This window comes from Chenopodium quinoa, unplaced genomic scaffold, assembly GCF_001683475.1.
Source record: "Chenopodium quinoa cultivar QQ74 unplaced genomic scaffold, ASM168347v1, whole genome shotgun sequence".
Lineage (NCBI taxonomy): Eukaryota > Viridiplantae > Streptophyta > Magnoliopsida > Caryophyllales > Amaranthaceae > Chenopodium > Chenopodium quinoa.
This window is the reverse complement of record NW_018745617.1, coordinates 2,059,876-2,078,019: the sequence shown is the minus strand read 5'-3', so window position 1 is coordinate 2,078,019 and position 18,144 is coordinate 2,059,876. Positions and strand designations below refer to the sequence as shown.

Genomic DNA, 18,144 nt, shown 5'->3' with positions numbered 1-18,144 from the left:
TATTTGGAAAAAGATTAGCACCAAAACGGTGCAAAGGGCTTTGATCCCAAGGTACGATGGTCCTTTTGAGGTGTTGAAGAAAGTGGGTGTTGTCGCATGCCGGTTGCAGTTACCAAGAGATTAAAGGTGCACTCAACCTTCCATGTAAGTTATTTGAAGCCTTACTACAAGGATGCGGAAGGTCTGCATCCAAGAGGAACCCGCCAACGATTTGAAAACAATTCCCTAAGGAAGTGGAAAAGATTCTAGATAGAAGGGTGTTGGGTCAAAATAAGAAAAATTGCCGAGTTGAGTACTTGGTGCAGTGGAAAAATTGCCCTGAAGCGGAGGCTTCATGGGAATGTGAAACTACGTTATGGCAATTCGAGGCTCAGATTGAAGAGTAGTAACTGGTGGGGAGGTTTGTAAGACCCCTATTGAGCCATGCACGACATGGCGTGCCCGAACAAAGGCACACTACGGCTTGGCTACGAAGCTAGGCCTTGTACATAGTATTATACAACCCTATGGTGTGGTTGATAAGTAAATAAGGACATAAGGTTGCCTCTATAAGTAGCTAGAATAAGCTAAGGTCCATCGAATGGGCGTTGGACCCAGCCAACAGCCCATTATTGTGTTACTGTCATTGGCGTGTTCACTAGTATTTCATGTCAATATAAAGCTCTTTAGGGGTGGCTTGGTGCGGCCACGGGTGCATCATTGGCTAAGGCCATGATGCATGGTCCTAGTTGGCGTGGGCTACCTAGACCTTAAGCACAAGGTTGGCTTGATTACATAAGTAGGCTTGGGTTTCCAGCAAAGGCTCGTGGTGAGCCTTTGTTGGTGCATGCTTAGCCTTGGGTGCGAAGCGACGTGTCGATTGGGCTACGATACGTAGCATCGGAGTGACGCGACGCTTGGGGAAGTTGCGCCAGTTCGAAGCGATGCGACGCATGGGCTATGGCACGCGACGCCGAAGCGACGTGACGCTTAGTCGTGATGTGGTGCGGCGAAGTGACGCGTTGCTTGGTCGTTGGCATGGTGCTAGCGAAGCAGACATTGGTGCGATGCAACGCAAAGCGTTGCGTTGCTTTGCGCGGATGAGCACCAATGTGCGAAGTGGCATCTGGTGCGAAGGGGTATTTGAGCGAATGGGTGCTTTGGATAGAGGCGTCAATTGGTACGAGACGGCGGTTAGTGAACCGTTACGTGGCCTATGGGATGGACACTAAGTTGAAGCGACGCAGCCCTTCACATTTAGGATGACGGTTTGTGGATAAAGGCAAAGCGAAGAGACACGAAGGATAATGGTGGTGATCCGTTTTGTTTGGGTTTGGATTGCTGACTTGTATTAATGATAAGTTAAGTGCATGAATGCCACTTGGCACGCATGCATGATTAGTGTCTATTCGCATTGAAGGGGGTTGTCCTCTTTTGCCTATAAATAGATGAACTTGGGGGCTTGTCCAAGACATTCAGAAACTATTGTGTAAAATACGTTATTAATGATATTAATAAAAGTATGCTTTGTGAAAAATCCTAAAGTGTTCTAAGTATTTTATTGTGTTTCTATATTGTGCGTTTTTATGAAAGTAAGTGTGAGAAGTTTGGTTGGTTAGTGAGTCTAACGCCATCATATTTAGCGAAAAAACTAACTGTGACACTAAGTATCACCTCCCCCTTTGGATTTAAAATTAAAAAAAGGAACATAAGATAGTAATATGATTTCTTATGAAATATTGAGTTTAGCAGTTAGCAATACATCAATTTAACATAGTAAAATACATCGTTTATAACTTATTGTTGAGGCTAAAATTAGTATTCTTATCATGAAAACCATCTACTGCATAGGGGACTATGCACATTAACTTCAACACTTTTTTAAGCAAAGAGTAAAGAGTTATTCAATACTTTTTGAAACTGCTAAAATTGGAATCACTTACTCTTTAAAATCAGATGCAATAGCGTCAATATGTAATATGATTCTAGAAGTAAAGTCGTAGCTATAATGCGGTATTATGGTGACCGTAAAAAGTGTTCATTTCCAAGTGAATAAAAAGAAGATGCTTGACCGTCTCCACCCCCTACCCCTCTTCTCTACACACACACACACACACACACACTTTCTTGCCCATAGGTTTATAGTCTATTTATGGATCATGGACAAGGTAGAAATGTCTTATGATAAAATAGACACTTTTTGTTTACTGTTATCATTGCGTTTGGGACCAACAATCTAATGGGAACATCCTCTTTAGTATAAAGATGATCATGTGTATAAGTATCCAAACCCCTACCTTAGTTTTAAAGGGCGCAAGGCGCACCAAGCACAAAAAGTTCTTGGAGCCTAGGCGCAAGGCGAAGGTGCGTGCCTTTTGTAGGTGAGACGCACTTTATTCATATAGAAAAGAAATAATAATTTCAATTAATCTAGTGTAAAAATGAAATTATGAGAAAAGGTGAAAGGGTCATGTGATCAATAACAATAATTTTTCAAATTGAATTATAGGATATGGGATTTCCCTCTCCACTAGAATTGAAGAAAATCTGTCCATAACAAAGTCTCATGGGAATACTTTTTAAAAAAAATAAACTTACACAATAGCTAATAGCTATTGATGCCTTACAACATAAAGCGCAAAATAAGGCGCAAGAAGCAGCTTAGAAAAAAGGGCAAAGGCGCGCGCCTTTTGTAGGTCTTTGAGCCTCAAAGAGCTAAGGCGCCAACTCTCGAGCCTCACTATGCCTTGCGCCTAGGCGTGCTAAGGCATGCTTTTTAAAACTAAGACCCCTACCCTGCTAAGGCAAGAGTTTATTAAAAAAAAAGTTGAGGAAATGTTAATTCTAAATCTAAGTTTATATCCTGTTGTGTGAATAATTAAAAATACTAGAAACAGTGATTTTTGTATTCAAAAGTGGCTGCACCTTTGTTTTATGAAATAATGGGTGCTTTCACTGAGTGTCACTTTAACACTTGCTTTGAGTTTCTAGTGGATTATTACTGGCTCACATACATCATGAGTAGCACTTTATATGATTAAGTAACTAGCAGGAGGACTTCAGGGTTACTTGTCCTCTTCAATTTTACTCATGACTTCCACAGTTTCACTCCCTAGTTTAGACATATTCGAGTGGTGGAAACATCAAATGTGAAAGCCTAAACAATAAAACCTTATGTTCCATTATAACAAAAAGTGTTATGTATGACTTACAGTGAAGTACGATGACTGCTGAGAATCAATAGCCTCTATGTATGGAGCCATATCCCAGCCTAAAGCAAAAAATTTTGATTCAGTAAAAGAAAACGGGATACTATGGCCACAATGAACATCAACTTCTGTATTAACATAAAGATTAACAATAACAAAGCTGAATAAGAAGAGGACTTTCACTCTAACAAACATGAAGCATTAATAATGCACTATATTTTAGGCAAAAGTTACAGTCAAATTAAGAGAGATAAGTAATTTTATTGATCCTCCAACAGCAGGCTATTTTCCCAAACAAAAATTGGAAAAGTTCCATGTTACCCTTCATTTAAATTGCTTTTTTTTTTTTTTTTTGGTAATGATGAGGGGATAATAATACAGCAATTAGCAGTAAATTAGTCTCTTTTCAGTACATTAAGTAAATGATTAAGCTTAAGTGCCAAACTCATGTGTTCTGCCAACATAGAAAGGCAGAATTCTAGTTTACGAAAATCAATACTAAATATGTTAACAGATGTTCAAGCACAGCATTAAAGGATAAGGAGTCCAGTAAGTTTTGGATAAAAGAAAATAGCATGTCAACCAAGCTATGTATTATCAAGAAATTAACCCAGGAAGACTCTGTAATCCATCACTCTTTCAGGCCATTCCAATGACCTTATTATACCCATATCAACATGTATCTGACACTAAAACAAAAATCGATATTCCGGAGTGATCCTTGGGGTATAGTGAAAAAAATCAAAAAGCATACCCATGTACAATAAGAATTGTGGCAGTCCTCTCTAGTTATAAAACCAAAAGCTACAAACTATCCCGTTGCCATAGATGCCTCCTTTCTAATGTTTAAGGCCTCTAAGAATGAAAATTATGACTAGAGAAGCTCCAAACACCGGATGAGCAAAAACACAGAAAATCTAAAAACCCAAACACACTATAATTAGTAAACATTGCCACTTGACATTGAAAACTATGATTTCACATCTCACAACTTCATAAACACGAATTGCAAGAGCCACAAAATTATTTGGCCCTTTACATTTGTAATTTATCATTTTTGATGAGCCATTCCAAACACAAAGTTCATGCAAAAGACTTACTCAAGTGTTATCACTTACCATGAATGTGGTACGGAGCCCATTCTGCAAATTGACATCAAGTGTTCCAAAATGTGACCTAGTTTGGTGGACCCTGCTACCCGGTTCAATAAGAGTAATTTGCTTATTATCTATTATTCAGTTTGTTCCCAAGTGAACCCAATTCACTACAGGGTTTCACATTCTCAAATCTCTTTATCCCTTACCGTACCTCATATTATGTAACACTCCATTACTCCCTCTGTAACCATAAATTGGCTCCAGTTTTCTTCTTGGTCAATCTCAATTGATTTGCTCCACTGCCTCCATATCCTATTGGTATGCATGTTATCTCTAAATTTTCCCAAAAGTTGAGCACCAAACTAACACACTTACCTCGCACACTTAACTCTTTAATATGTATATACCAGGGATACGAACTAGACGAATTAGAGCAGAAGCCAACCATATTCCAAGATCTACTTTTTTCCATCATAACATACAAGGCTATCTATTACTTAAAATGGAAGCATACAATAATTCAATTTATTATGCTTTTTCCACTTTCTACATAAACAATGTTTATAGTAGTTGATAAACACACAGCAAAACACAGTAATAGAAGCCCTCCAGAATCTACAGGCACAATGAAAAACAAAGATAATACAATTTACATCTATGGCAACTTTGAGCAGGCAACCTTTTAATTAATGGATCATGAGATGGGTCATATTAAGAGAGATTATACGAAGGCCATCAAAGATATCATATTTCATGTTTTTAATGTTGAAATGGAAGAGAGAAAAATAATCAAGGATTGCTCCTTTAAATCACATAGCTACCAAGTAACCACTAACAATCTAAGATATTGGAGGGTTTATCTTATGAATGACAAAGCACAAATAATTTCATATATTTTCACTATTGAGTCCCAATTGATATCATTACGCATCAATGGACACATATTATCCAACATAAGCAGCCTTTATTACATAGCTAAATATAAGGCCACCAACACATTTTGTCATTTCATTAAAAAAATGGAAACTTACTTTGGAGCTCATCCACCCGAGCTCTTTTTTCTATAAGAAGGCAATGGGCAAGAATGACTGCCTGTTGAATTGCAGTCAATGTTACATCAGTGGCACGATTATGCTCAGCCAGATTCAGGTTGTTTAATCCATTACCAACACTGTTGATAAATTTAGGAGCCATCAACACATCAGATGCCTCAGTATTCTGTTGATGTGAATTTGGCTCATTAGAAGCATCACTATCATGAATAACATTTGATGATGGAGTGCTACTGGCACTACCTAAAGTGCTTTTGCGCGTAACCAGAACCCTCTGGGCAACTGGGTCCACCTACATTCAGCCATGACAACCAATTCTAAGGTAAGACACAGTTTATCTTTGATAATCAGAAAACTGGGACTAGTCAGATATTTACTTGATGAACTGTTCGGACACCAAGAGCTCCAGTTACAGAGAGTTCAAGCCCTGTAGACAATGCTGCCGCTTCAAAATATTGCCTAGACACACAACCATGGGGTAAGACAAATATAAAAGGATATCTAACTAATATTTCAGTGTAATTACAATGAAGAGGAAGACAAGGAATTTCAGTGTGTTACTTTAATCCTTGGTAGATGCAAAAGGGAGATCCAACAAAAGGTTCATATAAGAGGGATATCCAACCATAATTTATGTTTGTGGGGGAGATAGCAGATTCTTAATTTCAGTAATCCTCTTCACGAAGATTATAACAGGATTCCTAATTTCTTATTAACATTTATGGTAGCTCAACTGAGGTTCATCATTAAGCTTTAACTTTATGTTTTGATTTAGTTTGATACCCAGTGGTTTATTTTAGCTACCTTTGAAGAGGCATGTGCTGCCTTCCTGGCTGTGTTTACAGGAGGCTCCCACTATACCAGCAATTTGGTTAGGGACCTTTCTTGTTTGGATTTTGTCATCTCCAATTCGTAATATAAAGTTGCCAATCAATACAAAAAAAAATGAAAAAATAAAAAATAAATTGGCAATCAAACAAGTCAACCAACACAATCACAAAGAAAATCCTCTACTTATATCATGACTAGATTGGATAACACATTTTGTGGAAAGCTCTAGTAGCCTAGTAGGACATAGTAATGTGCACTCCGATCAAAGAAAAGCAACATATGGGAGTAAGGAGGACATACTTTGCATGATCAACACGCCCAAAAGTATGTTCAATCAATCCTGCCTCTAACTGCAGCATTGAGACAATAGTTAAAGCTTCATCTTCTTCTACTGCATCACCCCAATAGGTTATTACTTTCTCCACATTGCCAAAATGATTTACACTTTCACCCATGAACACTTGCAGTAAATCAAGTAATGAAGAGCAACGTTCATCCATAATGCGCTGCTGTACAAGAATAAGTCTAGCTAACCACCAAGTGCTAGTTTCAAATCCAGCTTCACACACGATATTTCCACCAAATGATATATCCCTGGTCTTCATAAGCAAGATCTTCGCAAACAGTATATACTGTAAAATTATAATTACATCAATTGAAAGGTTAACATGTGGTACATGCTATTGGAATCCATGCAATAACATGATTTAGAATAAATTTTCTTAAGGGCAAACAGTTGATTGTTAACAAGGACACAAAACCATAGAAAGAAAAATGTAAAATATTTATGCTCCGTCAATAGATCCTATAGTCAAAGTGAGGCAATAAATAACTACTAATCCCTTCATTCCTAAATAATAAGACATATATTAGCGGCGAGTTTACAAGTATCCTTCACTATTTACTTCTCCACCACAGTATAGTCTTTCCTGCGCATTCTTGTTACTTAAGGGCATACGAGAAAGTTCAAAGTTTAACTTACTTTATAAAGTTGCCTATTTTTTGGACAAAACAAAATAAAGATGTAGTCTATAACTTGGGTAGGAGGTAGTAGATCAGTAATAATCGTTTAGGAACATGAGTCTGACCTCTGGACATTCATATTCTAATTCCAACCATTACACCCCATAAGATTTTTGTATGCGATATGCCTACTACTATCTCCCAAAACATTAAAAGCACACAAGTGCTTAGCAAGAACCAAAGAACACTAGCCTGGCAACCTCACTTTATCCTTATGCTACATCAAAAATTAGTCTGAAATAATAAAATAAAAAATACCGAGGGAGTAAATAAAAAAGATGGTTTTAAGATTAAATTGAAAAAACCCTAAAGAAATTGATTCTTTAGCATCTTAGTAATGAAACAGAGTATGATAAGGAAAATGATTACTTAATAAAAGCTATTAATTTAGTAGTTATGCACTTAATTTTGCAAGACTTCGAATACTTATGTGTTTATGGTTAACATTATTTTGTTGAGATATCATTCAATTACAGAGTAGTTTAAAAGTCCTGATGACAAAGATTTGGGGGGGAAAATAGTACGATTAGGTAAAGACACAAATTAAACCTAAGACCCTACCCAAACCCTGCTACACCAATAGGGACTGAGTGAGGGACTTAAAAATTAAGACCCTAAGGATTTGAGTAGGGTATGGTTATGCATTAAAAAAAGTTCAAGTACAGGCATTACTAGACCCTACCCAGTGCCAGCCCAACTTCCAAACAAAGAGGTTTTGCACCATCCAAAAAAAAACTAGCATTTGCATTTCTCGCAACGGATTGCCTAGATGCCAACATTATCTCAATAATTACAACATGATTTGCTATACTATTCGAAAGTACTACAAGCAATACATGTCATGTTATCAATACATCTTCATAGCTTTATACAATTTAAAATTACATTTTTTATTGATTCCAAAATAAAATCAATTCTACAAAACCACAGATTTCACAAACTCACCACAAAAGACTTTCTAGCAACAAGATTCAACATAATCAAAGTACCTGTAAATTAGAAAATTTAGCAGCCAAATCAGAACCATCTGACGTTAACTGATTTTGCGCCCACGCTTCCCATTCCTTTCCCTCCTTTATCGCCTTCCACGGCAATGGAACTGAAGGTAGCTCAATCACTGGACTGCCAAAAAAAAATAAAAATAAAAAAAAACTAAATTTTCAATTTCACTCCAATCAACAAATCTACTGAATTCCAATCACATTAAACTAATGTTCAATTTCATTTCCACCAACAAAATTACTCAATTTCAATTACATTACAACTAATTTCCGATTTCAAATATATTTTTGATCACCAAAATAAGTTAACTTCAATTACAACAATTTAATACCTTCAATTTTACATTAAGTCTTTCGAACAATATAATATAAACTGGAAAGAGAAACTAACCCAGTAAAATTACGCTGGAAGAAAGCAAGTAAAGCAGCAACAGCAATAGAAACAAGCAGAATAATCTTAAAAGAAGCATTAGCTTCAACAGCATCATCCACCAAATAAGATTCAACCGCTCTTTCCAATTCAGAGTAGAACTGACTCGGGTCGAGTGATTCGAACGAGTCGGCGAATTGAAATATCGTCCGAGCTCCGGCAGAAGAGAGAGAATCAACAAAGCGTCCAGATTCTATGAGGCTGATAATGTCGTCGAGAAGAGGGTGAAATGGCGGCGGAGTGCGGCGGGTGATGTGCGGCGGTGGTGGTGGAAGGGAGCAGCGGAGGAGACGAAGCTCGTAGTTACGGAAGTGCTGTGCTTCTAATTCCGCCATAGAAGAGAAAGAGAGAGAGAAAATATGGTGCTCAAACGGCTGTGTTGTTTGAAATGAGAGGGGTGTTTGCGGGGTTTTGGTTTGTTTGAAGCCAAGGGTTTAAGGGAGTACTTGTTTGAATACTCGTCATGATGTAATTAGGCTCCGTTTTTTTGAGCTTCTGGGCAAGCAGATTTCACGATAGAAGAGTAGATCCGAGCAGAGCAGAACAAAACTTATGGAGCACGATTATTTATTATATCATCAAACATCGGAGAACGCTGAAGTACATTAATGTCGTTGTAGGATCCAGGCGTCCCAAAGAAGGCGTGCCAAATCCATAAATCCCTTGAAGAAATCGCTTCTAAAATAACAGTCGTTGTTTTAGATCTTCATTGATACATTCCTTTCCATCCAGGACAATTTTTCCAAACCCAATGCATGCAATCAATGCTGCCCAACATGTCAGGGAAACCTCTATCCTCCCCTTCTCTAAGGAGGCGTTGGATATCTTCCAATGTTGGCTTGCGAAGGTACTCAGTTGCAAATTGAGCAATTACTCCGTCGACAAACTGTGCAACACATTCTCTAGCAGTGCTTTCACCGAGCTTCAGATACTCATCTACTTGATCAGCAGAACAACCATAAGCTAACATACGTATGGCTGCTGTGCATTTCTGAAGGGGTGAAGCACCAAGACGCATGGTAGCATCTGGGTGTTGTTGGAAGTAACGGTTAGTTGCACTTAATGTGTTGACAATGCGAAGGAAAAGGGGTCTTCGCATACGAAACCTCCTTCGAAATGTGGTTTCATCGTATAATGGTTGGTCACTAAAATAATCTGAAACTAAATTGTCGTGAGCTGCTGCACGATTTCTCGGCACAATTATTCTTCGTTTTCTTTGACGTTTATGTTCATTTTGCTGTACTGAATTGTTTACAGCTACAAGTACTGCATTTTGCATTACTTGTAATCGATGACTCTCATTGATAAAATTCATGACCATTTGATCATAGATTTCATCAGTTGAACTTGAAGACGAAGAAGAAGAACTTGAAGAGTTTGAATCGAAATTCATATTATGTTTATTACCAAACAATATTTGAAATAGAAGGTTTTGGGTTTTTTTTAAAAAATGCCAATGGGAAAATAAGGTTGATATTGAGAGATGTAATGTTATTGGGAGTAATATTATGAATTTATAGATAAAAATAGGATAAGGTTAGTCGGATGATAAGATTTCTCCCAAGGATATGTGGTCATAAAACAAAGGATGTCAGAAGATAAGATTTTGGTTAGATGAAATGTCATGGGTAGCAATCTTATACATTATCTAGACAAAAAACGATAAGGTTAGTCAGAAGATTAGATTTCAGATGATGATATGTGGTCATAAAACAAAGGATGTCAGAAGATAAGATTTTGGTTAGATGAAATGTCATGGGTAGCAATCTTATACATTATCTAGACAAAAAACGATAAGGTTAGTCAGAAGATTAGATTTTAAATGATGATTTGTGGTCATAAAACAAAGGATGTCATGGGTAGAAAACTTATACATTATCACAATAATATAAGTAACATTAACAGACTTGAACTCAATTTAGTAAACATAAAGTTCATATTAATACATAGAAATTATATTCATAATAAAAAGGTACATTAACAATAATTCTGCAAAGTTACAATAATAATAAAACATACAACTCATAAACGTAATAACAAATCATGATTACTCGGTACAATCAGGTAAATTAAATCAAATCGAAAATCTACTACTAAATTCATCTCTAAGTTTCTTATACATTTCTAATTCAACTTCATTAAGAACGGGCTTCTGCATTAATCTTTCTAACATCCTAAACTTCATGGCCTCGTTCTTTTGCCTTTTCTTTTCTTCAACTTGTGCTTTTTTAATTTCATCTCTTTCCTTCAACTGATCCAGAAGTCGTCCACCCAAATCATTCAACTTATCACCAACTTCGTTAAAATTTGTGTTTAACGCTTCAAGATTTATACTTGAAGTTGAAGTAGTAGATGCTTTACCTTTCATCTTTGTTTGTTTTATGCCAGCTGGTCTTTTATCTCTTCCTCCAACCTTGGATGGTGAATCAGGTTGTGATCTTTTACCGCTACCCCCACTTTCGGTTGACGTTTGTTGGCCACCGGGTAACATAGTCGATTGATATTTGGCCAAAGATGGATCCCATTTCGGATATTTTCTCAACTCCTCAAAACAGTGCAATAAACAAAACATCTTGTTGTTAGTTGCGTAGTAATCTTTGTGAGCAAATTTCTCCAAATTTTGCTCGGACTCACCACTACCCTTGGTTCGATAATGATCTTTGGCCAAAGATGGATCCCATTTCGGATATTTTCTCAACTCCTCAAAACAGTGCAATAAACAAAACAAAGCGTTAATTTTTCTTACCTTAGTTTCATCGGGGTTTTCCATTCTAGAACGTTCGTAGCGGTTATAGATGTCAACCCATAACCCACTTCTCTTTGTCTTGGTTCCTCTCACTACGTCACCCCCTGCGTTTATGTAGGCCGATACAAGTGCTTTGTCTTCAGCTATGCTCCATGATTGGTTTTTCCTTTGCCCGGTGGTGTTGACATTTTGTTCGGAAACAATTTCGACATCAACATCGTTAATGTCTTCTAGATGTTGCGCCCCCACTAATTGTTCCACATGTTCATCACCACTCTCCTCTATTGGAGTTGCATTGCTACCACCAAAACCTCCCGGTGATTGATCCATGTTCTGAGTGAAATGTTCAGAAATGGGAAAACCCGCCATATTGCCAAGAGATTGTTGAGATGACGAGCTACTTTGAGGAAAAGGGAATTGAGGTTGACAGTGTGGAATATTATTGACATTTATTGGTCTTGATTGACTATTAAACCATTGCAAAGCAGCTTGAAAATTCGGATTACTCAATAAATTTGGGTCAAAAGAAGGATTATTTTGATTATATTGAAAGTTTTGATTGTTTGGAAAATTCATATTATTCCCGTAATTTGAATTATTACGATCCATATGAAGGGTATTTGAATGGAAGTGAAATTTGTGGAAAAAAATTTGTTTGAGTGATATTAGATGTTTTCGACAATGGATGAGATTAATGGGGAAAAATGCAAAAAATGAAAGTGTGTGAAAATATGAGAAAATTATACTCATTTTATACATAAAAAAATTTTATGACCGTTGGTGTTTTTAGTTTTCTAAAATAAGTTACCGTTAACAAGTTATAGCCGTTATAAATATTTAAGTCACAAAAATACATGACCACTCTTGTTGTGACAAGTGTCACAAAATAACTTGTTCTTGGTTGCATTTGACCGTTGGATAATAATGTTGGTTTGGCAATTTTCCACCAACGACTACTTTCCCCCTTTTTTTTTATTTTTCTGTTGTTTTCTTTTGCACACGGGCCGAGGAAACATTTCCTTTCCACAGAAAGGAAATACTAATGTACTTCTCAAGAGAATATCCTATTACAAACTTCAGCATTCAAGAGGATTAATAAAAGTAGAAAAAAGGATGGTTAAAAGGAGATGCATCCTTCCCATTGCTGATGCTCTTATATTGAAATGAAAAAAAAAAGTCATTTAAATGTTTGGAGGGAAATTTTTTAATAAGAAACTGACATATGACAGTAGAAATGTCAGCGGTAATTACGTTAGTATAGTTATAGATTTGATGCAACTTGTATTTTTTTTGTAAAAAAAAATAATAATTGATGACATCATACAACAAAGTGGCGGGAAATTTTTTTAATGTGGAAGCGACACATAGGATAGGGAGGGGGGTGTATGACGTCAGCAAACTTCTATTTTTGTAATAGTTAATGGATTATTAATGTTATTATTATTAATGTTGTTCGGGATACATTTGTTGATATTTGCTACAAATCTGGGATTTCAGCAAGAAAGGAGGTTGACATAGGATTGTCTGGAGGGAATAGCGGGGCCCTAAGACCTGCTGATGTGTTACTTTATTCATGGGATCGTGGTCGTGATGTATGTGTCGACTTCACAGGGTCTTCTCCTTTGATAGAGACAAGGCTATCTGACTTTGTTCCGGGACGGGTTGTGGCTGATGCGGCTCATCGGAAGCAGGTTAAGTATGAAGCTCGTTGTATGGAGATTGGATATGGTTTCATTCCCTTCTCCTTTTCTACGCTTGGGGATTTAGAGAAGGAGGTTGTTGCGTTGCTGAAGCGGATTCAAAGGTTCTCGACGACGCAAGACATTGAGGCTCATGCTGCAGCTCATATATTCACTAGGGTAGGCTTTGCTATAGCTAGAGAAGTGGGGGCCCAGATTGTATCTCGGCTTCCCACTAATTTATTGTAGGTTGTATGATTTTTGTTTTTGAGATATAATAATAATAATAATAATAATAATAATAATAATAATAATAATAATAATAACAACAAAAACAACAACAACAACAACAACAACATTAATAATAATAATAATAATAATAATAATAATAATAATAATAATAATAACAATAATAACAACAACAACAACATTATTATTAATAATAATAATAATAATAATAATAATTAATAACAACAACAATAATAATAATAATAATAACAAAACAACATTAACAACAACAATAATAATAATAATAATAATAGTAATAATAATAATAATAAAAATAATAATAATAATAATAATAATAATAATAATAATAATAACAACAACAACAACATTAACAACAAGAATAACAACAACAACAACAACAACAACAACAACAACAACATTAGTAATAGTATTAATAATAATGTTTAAATCTGCTCTGCTCGGCTCTGCTCTTTTCTGCTATTCTAAAATCTGCTCTGCTCTACTCTTCTGAAATTTAATCTGCTCTGCTGGCCCTTGCTCTGCTCTACCCAAAAGCTTAAAAGAACAAGGCCTCAGTTCAGTTCAGCTCCAATAAGTTTAGTTCAGTTCATTTCACTTCGGGTAAATTCGGTTAATCATCAGAACAAGCCATTAATGCAAAAAAAAATAAAATAAATAAATAAATAAATAAAGAAGTTATAATTATAGTGGAGTCTGTTGTTTTTCTTCTATCTTTCTTATTAGGTCTCAATAAATCTACACACATAGTGTAGATGTTCACCCATCTCCCTATAATGGAGTCGTTTTTTTTGTTCATTTCGTTGTTTGTTTTTGTTTTTGTGTGTTAGGGTTGATAAAAAGTAATCATCTGTTAATCCTAAGTTTTGATGATGACTCAAGTAACCTAAGCAAACTTATATTAGTTTAACTTTCATTTTTAGCTATGATTGATGCTAGGTTTATGCTACGAAATTATGATGTGAGAATGGAGCATGGAACAAGGTCTAGGTCTGCTATGGAAGGATAAAGAAGACAATCAGAAGTCAAGTTCCTTGAGTGAGGAACTGGAGCTCTAGAGTCGAAGCTTCTCAGAGTTTCAAGAAGTCTAATTTATTTTTCTGTATATTAGGCCTCTTGTATTTATACTAAGTACCTTGATTATGATAGGATTAAAGTGGATTTTATTTTATATGATTAAGATTTTATTTTCCATGTTTTAGCTTGTTTATTTCAAAAATATCTTTTAGTAAAAATATCTTTTTGTTAAAAGAATTTCTGATTTTATTAAGGCTTATCTTTTGGAAAATCAGTTTTTAGAAAATATTCTTCAACATGTGTTTTTACTTTGTCAAAGAAGTTGAGAAAAATTAGGAAGCAGTAAAACCACTTCCTATTAATTTGGTTTTACTTGCTGCTCAAGCTCCAACAACCTGCACGTCCTAACTCTAAGGATGTTGTGGCCTAGTGGAGGTTGAGGCAATGGCTGTTTTAACTTCCTCTATTTTTCTATAAATTGAATTGGTTTTCAGTTGAGAAAAACACACTTGAGCATTACAATCTTTAAGCTTTCAAAAAGATTCATAATCCACTTAAGTCCTTGAGTGTCTTTGTACTTAGCCTTTAGAGTTTAATCTTGAGTTGTATTGGGTTAGAGTTTGGGTAAACTCTAAGAGTGTTTATTGTTTTGAATGAAGCAAGGAGAAAAAGAGAGTTTAGAGTGATCAACTAATTGAGGGATCAGTTGAAAGGGGACTTAAGTTCGTTGAGGAACTTAGGTTTAGAGTCTTAATTTTTAATAGGTTGTTTGCCCTATTATTATTAAGAGTTGAGTTTAAAATCCCTTGTGGTCGTGGTTTTTCTTCTTGATTAGGGCCAAGAAGTTTTCCACGTAAAATCTCTCTTTGCAGTTTAAGTTTTTGTTTGAGTTTCTTTACTAATTCCACAAAACTTACCCTAGTTCCTTAACAATACTATTCACCCCCCTCTTGTATTGTTCATTCGAGTCAACAAATGGTATCAGAGCATTCCTCGAAGAAATCAGGAAACCCTAACGAGTTAAGTTCCTGGAATAAGATGAACAATCATGAGAAACTGGAAGAAGGTTACTCTATGCAGCGTCCTCCTATGTTCAATGGGAAGTTATACACTTATTGGAAGAACAAGATGGAGATTTTTATCAAAGCTGACAACTACCAAGTTTGGAAAGTCATTGAAGTTGGTGATTCTAAAATCACCAAAACTACTGGTGAAAATGAGGTAGTACCTAAACCCATGTATGAGTTTAATAAGGAAGATTTTGAAAAAAATGGAAATTAATGCACTTACTGTTAAACTACTTCACTGTGGTCTTGGACCCTATGAGCATAATCATGTTATAGGTTGTAAAAATGCTAAAGAAATTTGGGATTTACTACAAGTAACACATGAAGGAACTAACGAGGTGAAACGCTCTAAAATTGATCTGCTTATGTCTAAATATGAACGTTTTGAAATGCAACCAAAAGAAACAATCCAGGAAATGTTAACTAGGTTTACTAACATTATTAATAAGCTTGTTTCTCTTGGAAGCAAATCCCTATTGATGGGCAGGTCAGAAAAGTTCTAAGAAGCCTCCCTTAATATGAAAGATGGAGAGCCAAGGTGATTGCCCTATAAGAAACTAAGGACTTCACGGAGTTCAACAGAGCAACTTGCTGGTTCCCTCATGGCTCATGAGTTACACTTAGGAACAAGCAATAGTGAAGGAAACAAAGGAAAAGGCTTGGCTCTCAAAGCTTGTGATCCAGAAGACTCTGAGATAGATGAAGAAGAGGCTGCTATGTTGGTGAGAAGGTTCAAGAGAATGTTCAATCGAAATAATAGATTAAGGAACTTCACCAAAAAGTCCTCTACCTCAAAAGCTTACTCCGGTTGTCACAAATATGGATCTTTAGATCACTTTATTCGAGAATGTCCTCTGTGGGAAACTGAGAAAGGAAAAGGTAAGGCTAAGGAACAAAACAAGAACAATAAAACCCCTTTAAACAAGGCAGATATTAGGAAGGCTATGATAGCTGCTTGGGGAGATTCTGAGAGTGAAGATGAGGAGGAACAACCTGAAGAAACAACCAATCTCTGTCTAATGGCCAAACATGATGAGAAGGCTTACAATGAAGAACTGGCTAAAGAGGTCCTAGTGAGGGGGAACAACACGTGGTACCTTGACGACGGTTGTTCAAAGCATATGACAGGAGACAAATCGAAATTCCTCTCACTTGAGGCCTATTATGAAGGAATTGTGACCTTTGGAGACAACAAGAAAAGAGAAGGTATTACAAAAGGAAAAGTAGGAAGGTCAAGTTTCCATTCAATTGAAAATGTACTTTTGGTCGAGGGTTTGATGCACAATTTGCTGAGCATATTTGTAGACACCCAATTGTGTCTCCCCAAAAACCAAACCCAGTGATAAATACCTTTCACGTAATTTGGTTCAAACAAAGCGAAAGTGTGAAAAGTCTAGTGATGCGGTTGTTTTATTAAAATATCTCTTTTCCTGTTTTTGAACATATTTCTTTTCTTACTCTATTTATGGAAAACTTCATATATAGTTTATTTTGGTCCATGATAAGGGTCCAATAATGGTGTAGTTGGATGGGGTTTGAAAAGGTCTTTCCAACGATATATTATAAGCCCAATTCCGATGAATAATGAGAAGTTAAACTGGGCCCAAATCGGATTTTACCAACGACCCTGTTGAAGCATAAAGGTTTTGATGATGAGGAACTTAAACTAAAGCAAACTCAACTAATAAAGGTTTTCAAGTGTTTGATTAGTTTAGGTGAAGTTGATCGTGGTGATGGAAGAAGTAGCTGGAACTAAGAAGACATGAAGAGATCTTTATCAAAGAAGTTAAACAAATCAAAAGAAGAGTTCTCTAACAAGAACTAATTCTCTAACAAGAACTGAGTTCCCTAACAGGAACGTTCCTTAACAGGAACTTGAAGACAGCAAGCTGAGGTTCTTTGGTGGAACTTAACAAGCTTGGAGCCCAAGTAATCTGGCTGAACAAAAGCGCGGCGCAGCTAAGTTAAGGTTTTTATCTTTCTAGATTATTGTTAATATGTTAAGTAGGTTATTGCACGAAATTTATTAGAAGCGTGACAAGTTAGCTTGGTAAATAAAATAAAACGGAAAATATTAAAAGATAGATTTTAGGAAAAGATTTTCTAAAAGTTTTATTTCCTTTAAATCGGTTTGTTAAAAAGATAATTCTTTTTAACAAAATATCTTTTCATCTTTATTTTCCGTAAAATATTTTATTCATATGATTTACATAAAACCGTGTTTTAAAGATAAGTTAAGTTAACTTATTTATCTTTTAGAAAACCTACTTTCTATACGAGTGTGACTTGTATACATAGTAGAGAGAAAAATGGTTTTAGGTTTTTGTGAGTTTATGCGTGAAGAAATCTCTGTGCGTAATTGAGTAAGTTTACCAAGCTTCTAACTTGTCATATTAGTTTTGGATTTCGTGCACTGCTTGCTTAACATACTAGGTGTCGTATTCTTGTATTGGGTTGGGTTATTTGGGTGTGTTTATCGTTTATATCATACACATTTTTGTAAGCTTCGTGGTGAGGCTGAGTGTTTGTATTTTGGCAGTACGTGTAGTACTTTGGCAGTACGAGTGAATCTAAGTGTGGTGCTTAGGTTGGGTAGGATAGGGTCCTATCAAGTAGCAATTCTAGTGAGGAACTTGTGAAACTAAAGGTCCGTGTCTAATAGGTTGTAATAACTTGGTGTTTGCCCTATTATAGTGGAGTTTGTGTGTTTGAATTCCCTAAGGCAGGGTCGAGGTTTTACTTCTAG

General features: G+C 36.0%; 3 protein-coding genes across 3 annotated transcripts in view; all 3 read right to left on the bottom strand.

Moving 5' to 3' along the window:
• Nucleotides 1–9,037, bottom strand: part of LOC110716563 (tetratricopeptide repeat protein 27-like) — a 30,478-nt gene extending 21,441 nt beyond the window's left edge. Inside the window, exons 1-6 of the mRNA XM_021895190.1 lie at nt 8,584–9,037; nt 8,181–8,313; nt 6,469–6,800; nt 5,715–5,796; nt 5,317–5,629; nt 3,192–3,250 (exon numbers count right to left, since the gene is read on the bottom strand). Coding sequence (XP_021750882.1) covers nt 3,192–3,250; nt 5,317–5,629; nt 5,715–5,796; nt 6,469–6,800; nt 8,181–8,313; nt 8,584–8,957 — 1,293 coding nt within the window. The 5' untranslated portion in view covers nt 8,958–9,037. The remainder of the gene's footprint in view (nt 1–3,191; nt 3,251–5,316; nt 5,630–5,714; nt 5,797–6,468; nt 6,801–8,180; nt 8,314–8,583) is intronic.
• A 291-nt stretch (nt 9,038–9,328) lies between these two features.
• Nucleotides 9,329–9,943, bottom strand: LOC110716671. Its single transcript, XM_021895318.1, has one exon. The coding sequence runs from the start codon at nt 9,941–9,943 to the stop codon at nt 9,329–9,331; it is 615 nt and encodes a 204-aa protein (XP_021751010.1).
• Nucleotides 9,944–10,696: 753 nt separating this feature from the next.
• LOC110716670 (glutathione S-transferase T3-like) lies at nt 10,697–11,737 on the bottom strand. Its single transcript, XM_021895317.1, has one exon. The coding sequence runs from the start codon at nt 11,735–11,737 to the stop codon at nt 10,697–10,699; it is 1,041 nt and encodes a 346-aa protein (XP_021751009.1).
• Between the last annotated feature and the right edge of the window lie 6,407 nt (nt 11,738–18,144).

What these genes read in the sequence shown, in the direction of transcription:
- LOC110716671 (XM_021895318.1), bottom strand. Translation starts at nt 9,943, where the DNA reads ATGGTCATGAATTTTATCAATGAGAGTCATCGATTACAAGTAATGCAA.
- LOC110716670 (XM_021895317.1), bottom strand. Translation starts at nt 11,737, where the DNA reads ATGGCGGGTTTTCCCATTTCTGAACATTTCACTCAGAACATGGATCAA.